The sequence below is a fragment of the Pyrus communis genome, chromosome 17 (assembly GCF_041283825.1).
Source record: "Pyrus communis isolate YQ-2024b chromosome 17, ASM4128382v1, whole genome shotgun sequence".
NCBI lineage: Eukaryota > Viridiplantae > Streptophyta > Magnoliopsida > Rosales > Rosaceae > Pyrus > Pyrus communis.
The window spans coordinates 20101245-20115919 of NC_142581.1; the positions used below are offsets into that span (position 1 = coordinate 20101245).

Sequence of the window (14675 nt, forward strand, 5' to 3'; positions counted from 1 at the left end):
TGACAAAAATGTGGAGGGGAATGATTGGGAAGATTTGATGGGTTAGTTAATTTTGTTTTCTTTTTTTGATAGTTTTCGGTTGGGTTGGAGGAACGTGGGGTGCATGTTTTGAGAAATTAGCACGCAAACACAAATGTTTTTTGATAATTTTTTTTCCTTGTGGTTTTTGTTTTGTTAAAGTTGTTGTTTTGGGGAGGTTTTGGTTTTCGGCTTTTTTGAGGAATGAATGAACTGGATGGTTGAGGTTTTGATGGTGGAGGTCACAGAGCAGCTAAAATCCCGGTAAAGACAGAGGTGCTTTTCTAATTTACCACCTCTCTCCGGATGAGATTGGACCTTAAGAATAATATTGGATTGGTAGAAACTTGTAACTCATGCATAAGGATATGTTAAATAACCCGGTCTATCATGTTCATCTCACATTTTGACACAATAAACAACGAATTGGACTTAAGTCTATTGTAATTGATCACAATCTATCCCAACCAACGCACCAAAACAGGCAGCAGCTCCAGCTCCTCCCTAGAACATTCCATTTCATTATATGTAAATGTGAGAGAGTGTGTGTGTAGTTCCAACAACTTCTCTACTCCAACAACTTCAGAACTTCATTATCAATTTTTATGCCAATCACGACGGTTGTCTAACAGTATTTCTCTCTACTTTATAACTTACAAAAAGCATTATTTGTATGTGAATCGTGATTATTATTTGACGGTGTTGTTTGCTCACGATGCAACACACTCAGACCTTCGAGCATTACAATAGAAGTGGATTGCAAATTTTGATTCCCATCTAAATTGATCAACAATTTCCTAATTTTTCATAGCGAGTCCAAAAATATCGAACAAAATTCATATAAAAATAAAAAGGAATGATGTAATTTGATTTTCGTTGAAACAGTGGAAAAATTCCAATTCCGAACTTCTCCTTCCGCGCGCACCTGTGTATTTGTGCATGCATGTTGATTTTCCTTGAAATTATTTAACACGGACACCAAAAATAAACAGTGGTGTGCAGAAATTACTTCGGATTCATAACAAGTCTTGAGCCACTTGATCATGCTTAACATACCATTCAATACTTAATCAAACTTAATATCCAATTACCTACACAAAAACCTGTAATTATCTCAATGGAGCACAAATAATAAAATGGAAAGTCAAGAACAACATAGAAGCACAAATAATAATCCAACATAGAAGGGAAACAGTCATTTACATGGAAAGAGGCATATTAAACACCAAAAGCACCTTTCAACAACATACAGTAATACAGATAAAGGGTCTCAAACCCATACTCACCACTAGCAATTTGCTTAGTTCAACTGACAGCTCCAGATTCTGATCCCAGCGAAAGAAAGCTAGCAATTACGTGAACACCATAACCCTAGTAGTCGAATGGCCATCCTGAATACTCCATCTCGTTATTATGTTCCCGCATAGTTGATGGGCTACTTTCAGTTGTTGGGTTATGACTAGTGCTTGAGCTAGAGCTGGAACTAGATGAGCGAAACGGCCACAGAGATGAGAAACGGTTTCGCCTCCCTTGGTTTTCTCTAGCACTCTCCCTTGCACTGGTATTACTACCAAAACTACTGCTTCTACTTCGACTATTTGAGCTACGACTGCTTCCCGCTCCTTGCGGACCTTGTGGAGGCAGTTCTTGGCGGCAAACAGGGCACGAATTGTGTTGGACTAGCCATGGTACGATACAATCAGTGTGGTACAGATGGTCACAAGGCATTTGCTTTGCTTCAGATCCCAGCTCAAATTTGTCCTTGCAAACAGGACAGTGCGCATCAGAACGGAGATGCCTATTTGTGATCTTAACAGTAGGCATTGCATCAATTGAACCTCTGGAGGCTGGGGCAGGGCCTCGCCGGTCATTAGCTGAAAGCTGCTCAAATAGTTCTTCTAAGCCAGGACCTACAAAATAATCCCCAACATTACCCCGTGTCACACCAATTCCAGGCGACCCATTGAAAAGAGCTTCAAAAGCACCGTTTCCAGACAGTCGAAAAGGAATTTGGCCACCAAAAATCAATAGAGGAGCAAACGCCGGGTTACGCTCTGGAACTAAATCTGGTCTTCCCCTAATGCTATCATTAGGCCTTCTGTCTGTCAATTGGTGCAATGCTGAGAAAGCTTCCATGATCCCAAACCTCCTGTCAGGATCATCATCATTGTCCAGCCCAAAGAAATCCATTGGGCTGATATGAACCATATCATCAAGTTCTTGAACAAATCCTCCATCGCAGCCTGGGCAAACTGCATCTCGCCCTCTCAGCTGAACTGGCTGCCTGCAATTGTAACACCAGTGGGTGTTTCGGCCACTTGACATCCTCTCCTCTTCCAAAAACTTATGAGTACATACAACAAGTCTCGCCCCCGAATGCCTCAATATTTAATCATCATCTGAGCACAGTGACACACGGAGATGACAAATTAAGGTCAAGCCACCTATTTCAAATTCAAAATCATTAAGATACAGTCTGGACACAAACAAGTTTGAATTTGACAGTTCGCATAAAGGAATTGAAACTGCTATCCATACTACATACACAGGAATAAAAAAATAAAAATCAGATTGCAAAGATATTTATTAGAATCTTTATGTAAAGTGCTTTCGTAAATCCAATGTATTTCTGAAACCAATAAATAAAATCCAATTTATTTCCTAAACAATTACAATTACCCAATTCAGATACTCCAAAATCCCAATTCGATTCGAATTGCATCCATCTATTTCAGGTTGATCATTGGTTGAGTAATTCAATGATTAAAATACCAAAAAGATAAACAAATTAATAACCAAGATCAGAAATAATCAGGTCAACAAATAGTCTCACTCAGATAATAATCCTTTTGTAAAACAAAATAAATATATTTGGATAATCGATTTTTTCAAATCAATTTATTCCCTAAATGCTCCAATCACCCAATTCAAATACTCCAAAAACGAATTCGAGTCGAATCCAATCCATCCATTTCAGGATGATCATTGGTTGAATCTAAACAATCAGTAATTCCATATTAAAAATACCAAAATAGTTAACAAAATTATATCCAAGATCAGGCCTTAATCAGCTAAAAAATCAATAATTTAAAATTAAAAAAATATATAACTAGCCTCATTTGCAGCAGGAAATTCAGCACTTGAACAACAAAAACAACACTGCGACTTCAGATTCATAAAAATCAACAAATATATATATGTGTATAATTATATAGTGTAAAGGCAAACCCTAACCTTAAGAAGGCGAAGATATACCGAAATTTCTGAGATTGTATCCACATCGATGGTGAGACAAAATAAATGAGTGTGAGAGACCCCGCTTCGTTATCTCTCTCCCTCTGTCGTTGTCTAGTATCTTCCTTTAGATAGGCCTTTTGTTATTTTGATCCTACGGCTGGAAATGAGCGCCTGTATTCACTCAACTTTATTAGAGCTTTTTGTCCTTTTCTCACCTTATGTCAAATTACTCTGACAAAACTGACAAAGCCATATGTTGAGATATCCATTTCATCGTAACTTGGTATTACGGTCTAGTGATTTTTTTTTTTTACTTATAATGAAAGGTCTTAGGATGGATTATCGCCAAGGTGAATTTGAACCACAATATTGTTAAACCATTGTGAGACTAAACTCATTTTCTCTCTTAGGCTAGATAATATCGATTGTTAAAAACAAATAAATAACCAATGGTTGAGGAAGCTTTTACTTTTAAAGACGAAGAAATTTGATAGAGATATAGTGTCAAATTGGAAGGGGGAATAGGTTTAAAGCAGTTTATATTACGAAATGTTATACTAAATTATGATAACAAAGAATAAAATTTCCAAATGTGAAACGTAGATAAAGACGATTTGGTTCGATTATGCGACTTTTAATATAACTATATGAATCGAAGTAGTTGTAACTTGTTTCTAGTTGGTCTAAATTTACACTTCAAGTTGAAAACTTGAACCAATTGCTTGCATATATTTACAAGAAAAAAAACACTACTCAAATAGTGCTTGGTTTAGCTGGATTGAATGGTTGAGCTCATTTTACCCGCAGGCATATATTTTGCAGGATGATTTTGATAATCCTTTCAACTCTCAAATGAATCTTAATTTTAAGCGTATTCTAAACTAAGTACGAGAATCGGAAGCATTATATACTCCTCACATGAAGTACAAATTGTTGAATAGAGTTGCCTTTGTATAACACGTCTCATATAGGGGTGTGTTGTGAGATAACTTTTTCTTTTAAAAAATATTACTATTATTAAAGAAAATGGGAGAATTCGAAATTATTATATAATTTAAGAGAGAGAAGAGTTTCAAACTCGAAACACATGAATAAAAACCCAACATCCAATTTGCTAGAATATCAGACCATATGGTTTGTGAGATAACTCTCCTACTAAATAATCTCTCTTAAAATTAGTTGAAATAGTGAATTCCACGGCTTGGATCAATAGCACTATGTGCATACAATTGCATTTAGCTACAAAGAAATATTCTGAAAACTTTATGCTAGATGGAGGAAAGTAAAAATCTCAAAAAATGGTGGGTGCGATAAATGTAATTTAAATTTTATTATGTTGCACTTTGTAATTTGACTTTTATCATGTCTCATTTTGCAATTTACCTCCATCCAACCAAACATCATCATCTTACTTGTCCTCCTGTTGACCACCAGAGAGTCAGAGATGCGCCACCCACCGGCCACTGCCATTCAGACTAGTCACTCTATAACCACCACCAGTTCACCAAATCCCAACCTCTCCAAACGTTTTGATATCTGGGGTACCCACAAAACCTACAACCAATCAAACCCCATTTCTCCAAATCCATCAATGGAGTCCATTGGCCCGCTGATGCCAGCCCCAATATCCCCGTACTTAGAGCAAGAACTCGAGAGGCGCTTCAACCTCCTCAAGCTCTGGACCGCCCCTGAAAAATCAGAGTTCCTGAAAGACGTTTCCAGCGCCATCCGAGCCGTCATCGGCAATGCAGGGGAACGGAGACGACACAGGGCTCGTCGAGTCGCTGCTGAAGCTGGAGATCGTCGCCAGCTTCAGCGTCGAAATCGTTAAGGTCGATTTAAAGATGTGCAAGGAAAAGGGTATTCGAGGCACCAACACGCCTGACGTTTTGACCGGCGACGTGGCGAACCTTGCGATGTGTGAGCCTGATCGGTGTGTGAGGAGTGGGGGTGGAAGAATAGCTGGTTTGGTATTGCTGTGTTTTGAAAAAAACATTGCTTCTGTTGTATTGTATTGTCAGAATAATTAGTTATAAAATAAAGCAGTAGAGTGTTTGGTAAATTTGTTTTTATAAAAGTGTTTTTGGAAAAAAAATAGTATTATATTATTTGATAAATTTTTATGTAAAACAATTGTGACTGTGTGAAATGACAAAAAAATGGTATAATACTAGATGTGTCATTAATTTAATTTTCTTAACAAATAAAGGTGAATTATGTTGTTAAATCGATGGTGTGTGCAGTAGAATAAAAGAAACAAGACACAAAATTTACGAGGTTCCTCTACAGTCAGTGTGATTGGAGTACGTCATGGGAGCAACAGTGGTGCTTCCATTATAATTTAAAATAATAAGAGTACAAAATAACTCTCTCTATTATCCCCTCTCCTCTTCTTCTCTTTTCTCTTCCCTCTTCTTCTCTTTTCTCACTTCCTCTTCTATAAGCCTTGTGGCTTCTATCTCCTTATTCGTTTTATAAGCAAAGAGAACACTATTCATTTTACAAATTTTCCACAAATGAATAGTGAAAATATTGTGCATAAATAGTAACAAACTATTTATGTGGGCCATTCACATATTATTCACAATACTCCCCTTTAAATGGCCACAAGTCTTCGATTGACTCGTTAAAATCTTGATCTGTTGTGGATGCTCCCCCTAATGAGTATCTCCCCCTGATTTCAAATCATTTAGGTTGATCGTTGATTATTCTGCTTCAGTCTCTTAGCAAGAACAGTTGCCAAAAGAGGTGCTTTACTTGTTAACTTTCTACAGGCTTGCCCTTGAACTGGGCTGGAAGGTCTTCTGATTTCCTCCAAAGGTTTGAATTTACTCCTTTTATCTAGAGTTGAATTTCATTCAAGGGTGGTGGACACTTGATCTTGAATCGGACTTGTGATTTCTTCAAGGGTCGTCTAGGCTTGATCTTGAATGAAAATGGACCATGAAGAGCTTCATGTGACAAGTGATCTTAGGCTTTGTCGGGGATGAATTGACACGTGTTTTGTTATGCTTGTCTCCACATGTTTCAATGTATCATTTTTACTTGCCTTATCTGTTCCCCTTGTATAAGTGGTATTTTCCCTATGCAGGTTTGGCATATTCTCTTGTAGTATTTGTCCTCTGATGCAGGAGTGGAATGCAAACCTTGCATTTGAATGGTCCTTCACTTCTTGGTGACTCATCCATGCATGGCAGCTTCAGTGTAAAAAGTCAACAATGGGCCAATTATTCTGCGGTGTTGATGACTTGAGACCCATCTCCATCAACAGTTGAAGATGAGTACTCGAGAGAAATTCTATGTAAGCAATCAAGAAAGGTTCTAGGCAGTCAGTTCCTTACCGAAAGTTTGAGTGGAGGTTTCGATATATTGCTTTCTTTTATCCTTGTCATACAGGTAAGAACAAGGACAAAAGAAAGGATAGGGAGATTGCATGATATGAGATACTCTTGCCCTCATCCCTGATGATATGAGATAATCTTGCTCTGGTGTGACTGGTTTTGAAGAGGTATTTACGGAGAGGAAGAAAACTGGGTCTTTCAAGATGCTTTGTTGAAGATGCATTCTCGAAGATGAGGAAAAGTTAGGTATTCTTGCAAGTCTGTCTTGTTATGGAGAACGAAGGTCGACATATATAGAGATTTTTCAATAGCAAGTAGTGGTGCTGTGCCTTTACTGTTGTCAGCAACTGTGGTGTAATTAGAACAGTAAGATTTACGCGTTTTCAACTTTATCAGAGATCTTTGACAAAGTTGCATGCGATATCCAAAAAAGCTAAGATTGCGTTTGAAAAATGCCAACGAACTTTATTCAGGAAAATCTGGCTTTTGAAATTCGGAGAGCGGTGCCTCTTCGATCTCTGAACAAGTGGCTCTGTTGCCTCTTTTTTATAGAGACATCAATTGTGTTCAAGAGTATGCTCCAAAAGTTGCTGCCTGTAGAAATTTTCCCTTTCTTGCACTTCTGAGATATTATTTGACCTCCTTTTTCCTTCATCATTTCTGAAAATGGCTTGCCTATCTAACATTTGCTTATATTTGAGTCTTAGGAGTGATACAGATGAGCAACGTCAAGATAATATATGGCGCCTGTCCTTCTTATCTTCTAATGGTCCTCTTACGGTTGGGGACTTTGTGATGAAGAATAACATTACCGCTACAGTAGTAGCTAGGAATCTTCTCACTCCAAAGGATAACAGAATCATTTCAAAACGGTCTGATAAGTCAGCCATTCAAGACTTCTTGGCTCTCAATGTTCAATGTGCGGGCTCTGTATCCAATATGGGCCAACGCCTAATTGCTCGAACTCACCAAGTTGAATCATTGATGGCTGAGGTGGCTGTAGACATCGAAATTTCAGTAAAATAAATGTTAACCAATGTATTAAAATTACAACATTTATTTACTTCACCAACCTCACACACTTACTTCACCCACAACATCCACTTACTTCATCTACAACCTTCACTTACTTCACCAACCTCACACACTTACTTCACCTACAACCTCCAACCTCCACCCACTTCACCTACAACTTCCATCCTCCACCCACTTCACCTACAACCTACACTCACTTCACCAAAAAAATGAATGGTGGTGATTCATTCTCAAAACCCATAAATAGGCTTCTCTATCAAGAGGAATATCATCAAGGAATTCACAAATACATTTCTCTACTCCTAAATTGGAAGAGAATTCCCCAAATCCTTGAAGCTTTGAAACTCCAAAGCTCTCAAGCATCCAAATTCCCAAGAATTCCGAAGGATCAAGAAAGCACTCTTCGTTCTTCGTCAAATCCTCCTTCAAGATCAAGCCCCAACGGCCCTTGAAGAACTCCCACCAACTCAAGATCAAGCCCCGACGGCCCCTTGAAAAAGTGTTCATCATTCATCATCCGTTCATCCTAAGATCAAGCCCCAACGGCCCTTTGGATCAACAACCTCAACAAACTCATACACCCATTCTTCAAGATCAAGCCCAACGCCCCTTGAAGATCCGTTCAACAACTGTTCATCCAAGATTAAGCCCCGACGGCCCTTGGATCAACAAACAAATCCACATATCTATTCTTCAAGATCAAGCCCAAAAAAGCCCTTGAAGAAAACCAACTGTTCATTCAAGATCAAGCCTCGACGGCCCTTGAAGAAAACCAACCGTTCTTCAACATCAAGCCCAAAAGCCCTTGAAGATTCGCTCATCCATCAACATTCAAGATCAAGCCCCGAATTCCCTTGAAGAAACTTACAACTGTTCATCCAGGATCAAGCCTCGACGGCCCTTGGATCAACAAATCTACATCTTACGGAGATAGAATCAGATGACCAAATTTAAGAGAGATCGTAACCCCAAAAATCATTAAACACAAAAATATTATTTTGTACACATATTCTTGTTCCTCGTCGTCAGGAATTTTTCCGTGTTCACAGTGGCAAGCCTTAAACAAGAGATCAGAGGGCTCAGGCACGAGCATAGAATGTTACATGTGCTTGCAAATAATTACTCGACAAACATGAAAAGAAAGCTCGACCAGTTACAGGAATCCGAAAGTCAGATTCAAAGTGATCACCAAAGGTTCGTTGCTAGATTTCGAAGGCAACTGATGCCTTCCTTTTCTGGTGTTTTGCCAAGTACTGGGGTGCCACATGATCAATCTCTAGTGCCTCCCCTGATGTGATAAATAATAGCACTCAAATTAAACCCTCTCTTTGACAATTGTAGTATAGATATAAGTAGGGATCGTTTTAGGCTGGGTATTAGGAGAGATTGCTAATCTAATGAGAACTGACTCAAAGATACAAAAATATACTTAAAAACACTTAACCAAACTCAAAGACTCTTAACTAAACTTATATGACTCAAAACAAACTCAAAAATTCAAAACAACACAAAACAATCAAAAAGACTCAAACTAGACTCTAGGACTTAATTTGGACGAAAATAGAATTGGTTTTGACTCAAAATACTCAAAAACACACAATAGGACAGATTTGACTCAACAAAATAAAGCGGATTGGGTTTTTGACGAATTTAAGATAAAAACAAGTAATTAAAAGACTTAAATAAGATTTGGATGAATTTGGGAAAAACTATGGATGATTAGCTAGCTAGAAGATTCTTTTCCACACATGATACATTCAAATACAAATTGATTTCTAGTTGCTTTTTCGATAAACCACGAACCTCAACACCCCAGATTAACCGTGACATCACTAATTAACCCTCAGATTTTCCTTTAGTTATTGGATTGGATGACATCATTCGACAACCCAAAGCATTCTTCAAAAGTTCCCTAAATGACATCATATTAGAGATACAATCAAAGATCATTATGTTCTATGAAAATCATAAGTATTGACAAAGCACTTGTAACTATGACATCATGATACTCATGCTAGGAATTTACTTAACATGATTGTGAAAACAACCTTCACTATTTGTGAAAATAAGTTTGTAACGATTATGTGAAACTCCCTTATATTTTAGCACCAAATTCAAGCATGCAAATTAAGTAGACCTCCCTAATCAACATACATGAATAAGTTATCCATCAAACGGTTAAGTAAATTGCATTCACAATTTATGAAATCACATGATGTTCCCGACCGTGGCCAAGGCACAGTCCTTCACATGATGTTCACCTTCTGCACCGCACGCTCACCTTGGATCTAAGTTTGGTGCATAGCCTTGTCGTACATACCACATTAGGTGGTTCCGACTCATATGTGACTTGCGATACTTCGTGGCCTTCACGTGATCGTAGCACTTAAGCGCACTTATTTACACCCAGCCTTATCGCACAGACCACAGTAGGTGGTTCCGACTCGTGTGCAGGAATTGGTTAATGAGCTATCGGTTCAACCGTACAGGTCACGTTACGTGACTCTGGCTGGCATATCATTTTACATTGGTTTATTTCACCTGGCTTACTTATTTCATTGCTGAGATACTTGACATGGCATATACTTGGTTTTCACTACTCTTGAGCATGATTTCTATATACATATGTATTACTATTTTCTGGGAAATTATACGGGTTTTACGACAAAAGGTTATAACATTTTCAAAAGGTTTTTATTAAAAATTTTATTTTCAGGCCAACTCACCCTTGTTTTTGCGCCCCTCCAAGTTTTAGCTGCTGAAAGTTCGTATCGACGAGGATTCTTGGCAAATCTCAGTATAGGTGACTACCTCTGAGGGTATGATCCTTACCCATACTACTGTACTTTACTTATGCTCTGACTTCGCGTGTGAAATGGGTTCATCCCCGCACACAGCGCACTCTTGTCTTTAGGTACTTTTAGGTTTAAATTTATTCACATTTTCCATATCACTATACTTTATGGTTTCATCACCTTCCAGGTGTCAGCCACACAACTCGATTCGAAGTCCTAATGGACATTCCTAGTTGGGGTGTGTTAAACTAAATCGTCTTGGGGATGGAAAGGAATCTTGTTGGGGCAGCAAGTTTTGAACCAAGGGCTTCATTGGCGGGTGGGTGATGGTGAATCAATTCGGCTGGCGAGTGATCCGTGGATTTTGAAGCCTCATTCCTTTAAACCAATGATGTGGTAGGGGCCCCCTAATGTGAAGGTGTGTGACTTAATTTCTCCAGATAGGCAAAGGTGGAAAATGGGGATGGTTGGGGCATTGGTGGAATGGGATGACATGGAATTGATTTTGACTATTTCGATTAGTAGGCGGGGTTGTAGGGTTAAACAAATTTGGCATTATACGAAGAATGGGATGAAGGTGTGTGACTTAATTTTTCCAGATAGGCAGGGGTGGAAAATGGGGGTGGTTGGGGCGTTGGTGGAATGGGATGACATGGAATTGATTCAAACTATTCCGATTAGTAGGCAGGGTTGTAGGTATAAACGAATCTGGCATTATACGAAGAATGAGATGTATTTGATGCATTCGGGACATTATGTGGCAATGGAGATGATGAAAAATGGTGAATTTGGGCGTAAAGGAGGGGCGGGAATGCCGAGTTCAGCTGGAAGATTGGGGTTGGTTCCAAATAAAATCCGGTTCTTTATTCGGAAGGCATTTGCTATGAGACATTATCTGGAGCGGAGACGAATTTGGGTGGTGAACAAGTGTGAACTTTATGGGGCACTAGATGAGACTAAGGCCTACCTATTATGTGGGTGTGAGTTTAGTCGTGCTTTCTGGTTTGGGACGTCAGTGCCATAGGGTAGTGGATTTTCTAGAGGGTTGGCAGAGATTAGTGGAGCGACTAGGGAAGGATGAGGATGATGATTCTTTATTGTAGTGAGTTTGGTGGATTTGGAAGTTTAGGAATGAAGCTGTATTTAATGGGACCTGAATTCTACCACATATTGCAGTGGAGTTGTGGAGGAAGCAAGTGGAAGAGTTTAGGGAGGTTGTAGTGGTGGTAAGGGAGAAAACAACGAGGTAGAGAGTTAGGGGTGGGTGGTCATGGTGAGGAGAGGAGTGGGTGGGTGGGCCGGGGGGGAGGGCGAGGGGCTTCATTAGGCAAAACCTCCATTTGGCATATTGAAATTGAATTGTGATGCTGCTTGGTGGAAAGATTCAAAGGTGGGTGGGGTGGGATGGGTGTTACGTAACTTTGCGGGGATTTCGAAGCTTGTGGGAGGGGTGGGGGGATGGAGGTTTGCAGCTGCAATCATGGCGGAGGCGGAGTCAATTAGGTAGGGAATGAAGGAGTTCCTAGGTAGTGCGGTGATGGACCCCGAAGTTCAATTAGTGGTGGAATCAGACTCAAAAAGATTGATTCAAATGCTCAACAAAGAGGTCACGGTTGATGTCATTCTTGATGTCTATCTCCAAGATATTTGGAGGACGGCGAGCTTGTTCCAATTCGTGAGGTTCTGCTTTACCCTTCGGCAATGCAATCATACATCTCACTTAGTGGTGGCGCATGTCGTTAAGCATGGTGGGAGATTTGGCTGGGATGAGTTAGGTCCAGAATTTCTTTTTAATATTTTAGCGTAAGATGCAGATGTAACCATTCATATTTAATTCAATAAAGTTTCTACCTTTCGACAAAAAAAATAAATAAAGGGTGCATGAATAATGACATGAAGACACACCACACTACTAGATGGTAGAATCCTAAATACCAAAAATGTTTTTAAACAATATTTTGAAATCATTCATTAGTAAAAAAAAAAAAATACAAGTCTAAAAAAACCATTTATAGTGCACGCAATTCTTCACAAGCAATTTTAGATGCAATATTAAATCTAGCTTTTCATACTAATATGCGATTTTAGGTTAAAATTCAAGGAACTATTTATTAAATTGAGAATTTTTCAATGCATTTGAAATAAGTTTACTTTAACAAGTGGATGCCAGTTTGATTTCTCACCCCAGTTCACCAACCAAACAGAAGATATTCATAAAGATAACTATTAATTTCCTCTTATGTCATAGCTATGTTTTTAGTTGGGCTTAAGTTGTACATACTATTTTAGTTTAAGGATTCAGTTGAGTTGATGAGTCTATGCATGACACATTAAGCAAGTAAAAAGTGCATGAAGACACACCACACTATTAAATGTTAGAATTCAAAAATGCTTTTGAAAGAATATTTTGAAATCAATCATTACTAAAATAAAAATAAAAATACAAGTTAATCATAGAAAAACATTTATAGTGCACGCAACTGTTGACATGCAATTTTAGATGCAATTAATTCTTGTTTTTCATGTTGATATGCAATTTTAGGTTCAAATTGAATAACATACTCATTAAATTGAGAATTTTGAAATGCAATTGAAATAAGTTGATTTAACGAGTAGAAGCCAGCTTGATTTCTCACCCCAGTTCATCAATCATAAAAAAAATATTAATAAGGATAACTGTTAATTTTCTCATATGTCATAGTTATCATTTTAGTTGGGTTTAAATTGTACATATTTTTCTAGTTCATGTACTAAGTTGAGTTTATGTGTCTCTATGTAGAAATGACGACACATCAAGCAAGTAAAAGGTGCATGAGTAATGACATGAAGGCACACCACACTACTAAATGGTAGAATCTTAAATACCAAAAATGCTTTTGAAACAATATTTTGAAATTAATCATTATTAAAAAATAAAAATACAATTAAATCTTGCTTTTTCATGTCGATACGCAATTTTAGGTTTAAATTCAAGAACTTACCGATTAAATTGAGAATTTTGAAATGCAATAGAAATAAGTTGACTTTAACGAGTGGAATCCAATTTGTTTTCTCACCCCAATTCACCAATCAAACAAGAAATATTTATGAGATTGACCGTTAATTTCCTCATATATCATAGCTATCTTTTTAGTTAGGCTTAAGTTGTAAATAATTTTCTAATTTAAGAATTGAGTTGAGTTGATGGATTGATTTCAAAATATATTTTCAAAAGTATTTTTTGAATTTACGATTTATGTCATTTTGTAGTGTAATGTGTCGTTATGCCATTATTCATGCAATCTATACTTCATGTGTCATCATTTATACATAGAGACCCATCAACTCACTCAATTTTTAAATAGAAAAGTATTTACAACTTAAGCCTAACTAAAAATATAACTATGACATATGAGGAAATTAACAGTCATCCTTATAAATATTTTTTGTTTGGCTAGTGAATTAGGGTGTGAAACCAAGCTGACTTCAATTTGTTAAAGTCAACTTTTTTTTCAATTGCATTTCCAAATTTTCAATTTAATGAGTAAGTTCTTAAATTTAAACTGAAAATTCATATGAACATAAAAAGCAAAATTTAACGTAGTGCACGCAACTGTTGAGATGCAATTTTAGCTACAATTAAATCTTGCTTTTCATGTTGATATGTAATTTTAGATTCAAATTCAATAATCTAGTCATCAAATTGGAAACGAAATTGAAAGAAGCTGACTTTAAGGAGTTGAAGCCAACTTAATTTCTCATCCAGTTCACCAACCAAACAGAAAATAATTATAAGCATAGTTGTTAATTTCTTCATACGTCATAACTATCTTTTTAGTTGGGCTTAAATTGTACATACATTTCTAGTGTAAGGATTGAGTTGAGTTCATGGGTCTTTGTATAGAAATAACTACACACTATAATTGTAGAGAGTAATGCTACAGATAACACATTTTAAAACCAAATTTATAAATCAATTGATGAGTTACCTATAAAAAAACAAGTACGGTAATCGACACTTAGTTAATAATTCAATCATCTACAACCACAACATTTGGTATTTACGATTCAATCATTGGGTAATGCTAAAATCGAAAGGGGTGGTATTTAGTTTAATCAACACTTAGCTTCTCCACACGGTGTCTTCGCAAATGTAAGATTGGGATAAACTAATGCCACAAAATTGACCTTCAAAATCTGAGTTTCTTGGGAGGTTGTGGACTACCACCTTGTCAACTCTAGTCCAAACCGAGTTTCAATCCACCTAAAA

The 14675-nt window shown here is 37.5% G+C and overlaps 1 protein-coding gene across 5 annotated transcripts; it reads right to left on the minus strand.

Annotated features, from left to right (window-relative positions):
* Positions 1-1174: 1174 nt before the first annotated feature.
* Positions 1175-3392, minus strand: LOC137707447 (putative E3 ubiquitin-protein ligase RHC1A). Of its 5 annotated transcripts, none has more exons than XM_068446317.2 (2): positions 3253-3392; positions 1175-2417 (listed from the first exon to the last, which is right to left on the minus strand). In XM_068446317.2, the coding sequence occupies exon 2, from the start codon at positions 2341-2343 to the stop codon at positions 1390-1392; it is 954 nt and encodes a 317-aa protein (XP_068302418.1). In that variant the 5' UTR covers positions 2344-2417; positions 3253-3392; the 3' UTR covers positions 1175-1389. The 5 variants fall into 5 exon arrangements, with proteins under 5 accessions (XP_068302418.1, XP_068302416.1, XP_088545722.1 ...); XM_068446315.2 differs by having other exon boundaries at positions 1175-2462; positions 3253-3376; XM_088689596.1 differs by having other exon boundaries at positions 1175-2462; positions 3274-3301.
* Between the last annotated feature and the right edge of the window lie 11283 nt (positions 3393-14675).

Bases quoted from the DNA above. Each gene is read 5' to 3' on its own strand.
- LOC137707447 (XM_068446317.2), bottom strand. From the start codon at position 2,343: ATGTCAAGTGGCCGAAACACCCACTGGTGTTACAATTGCAGGCAGCCA.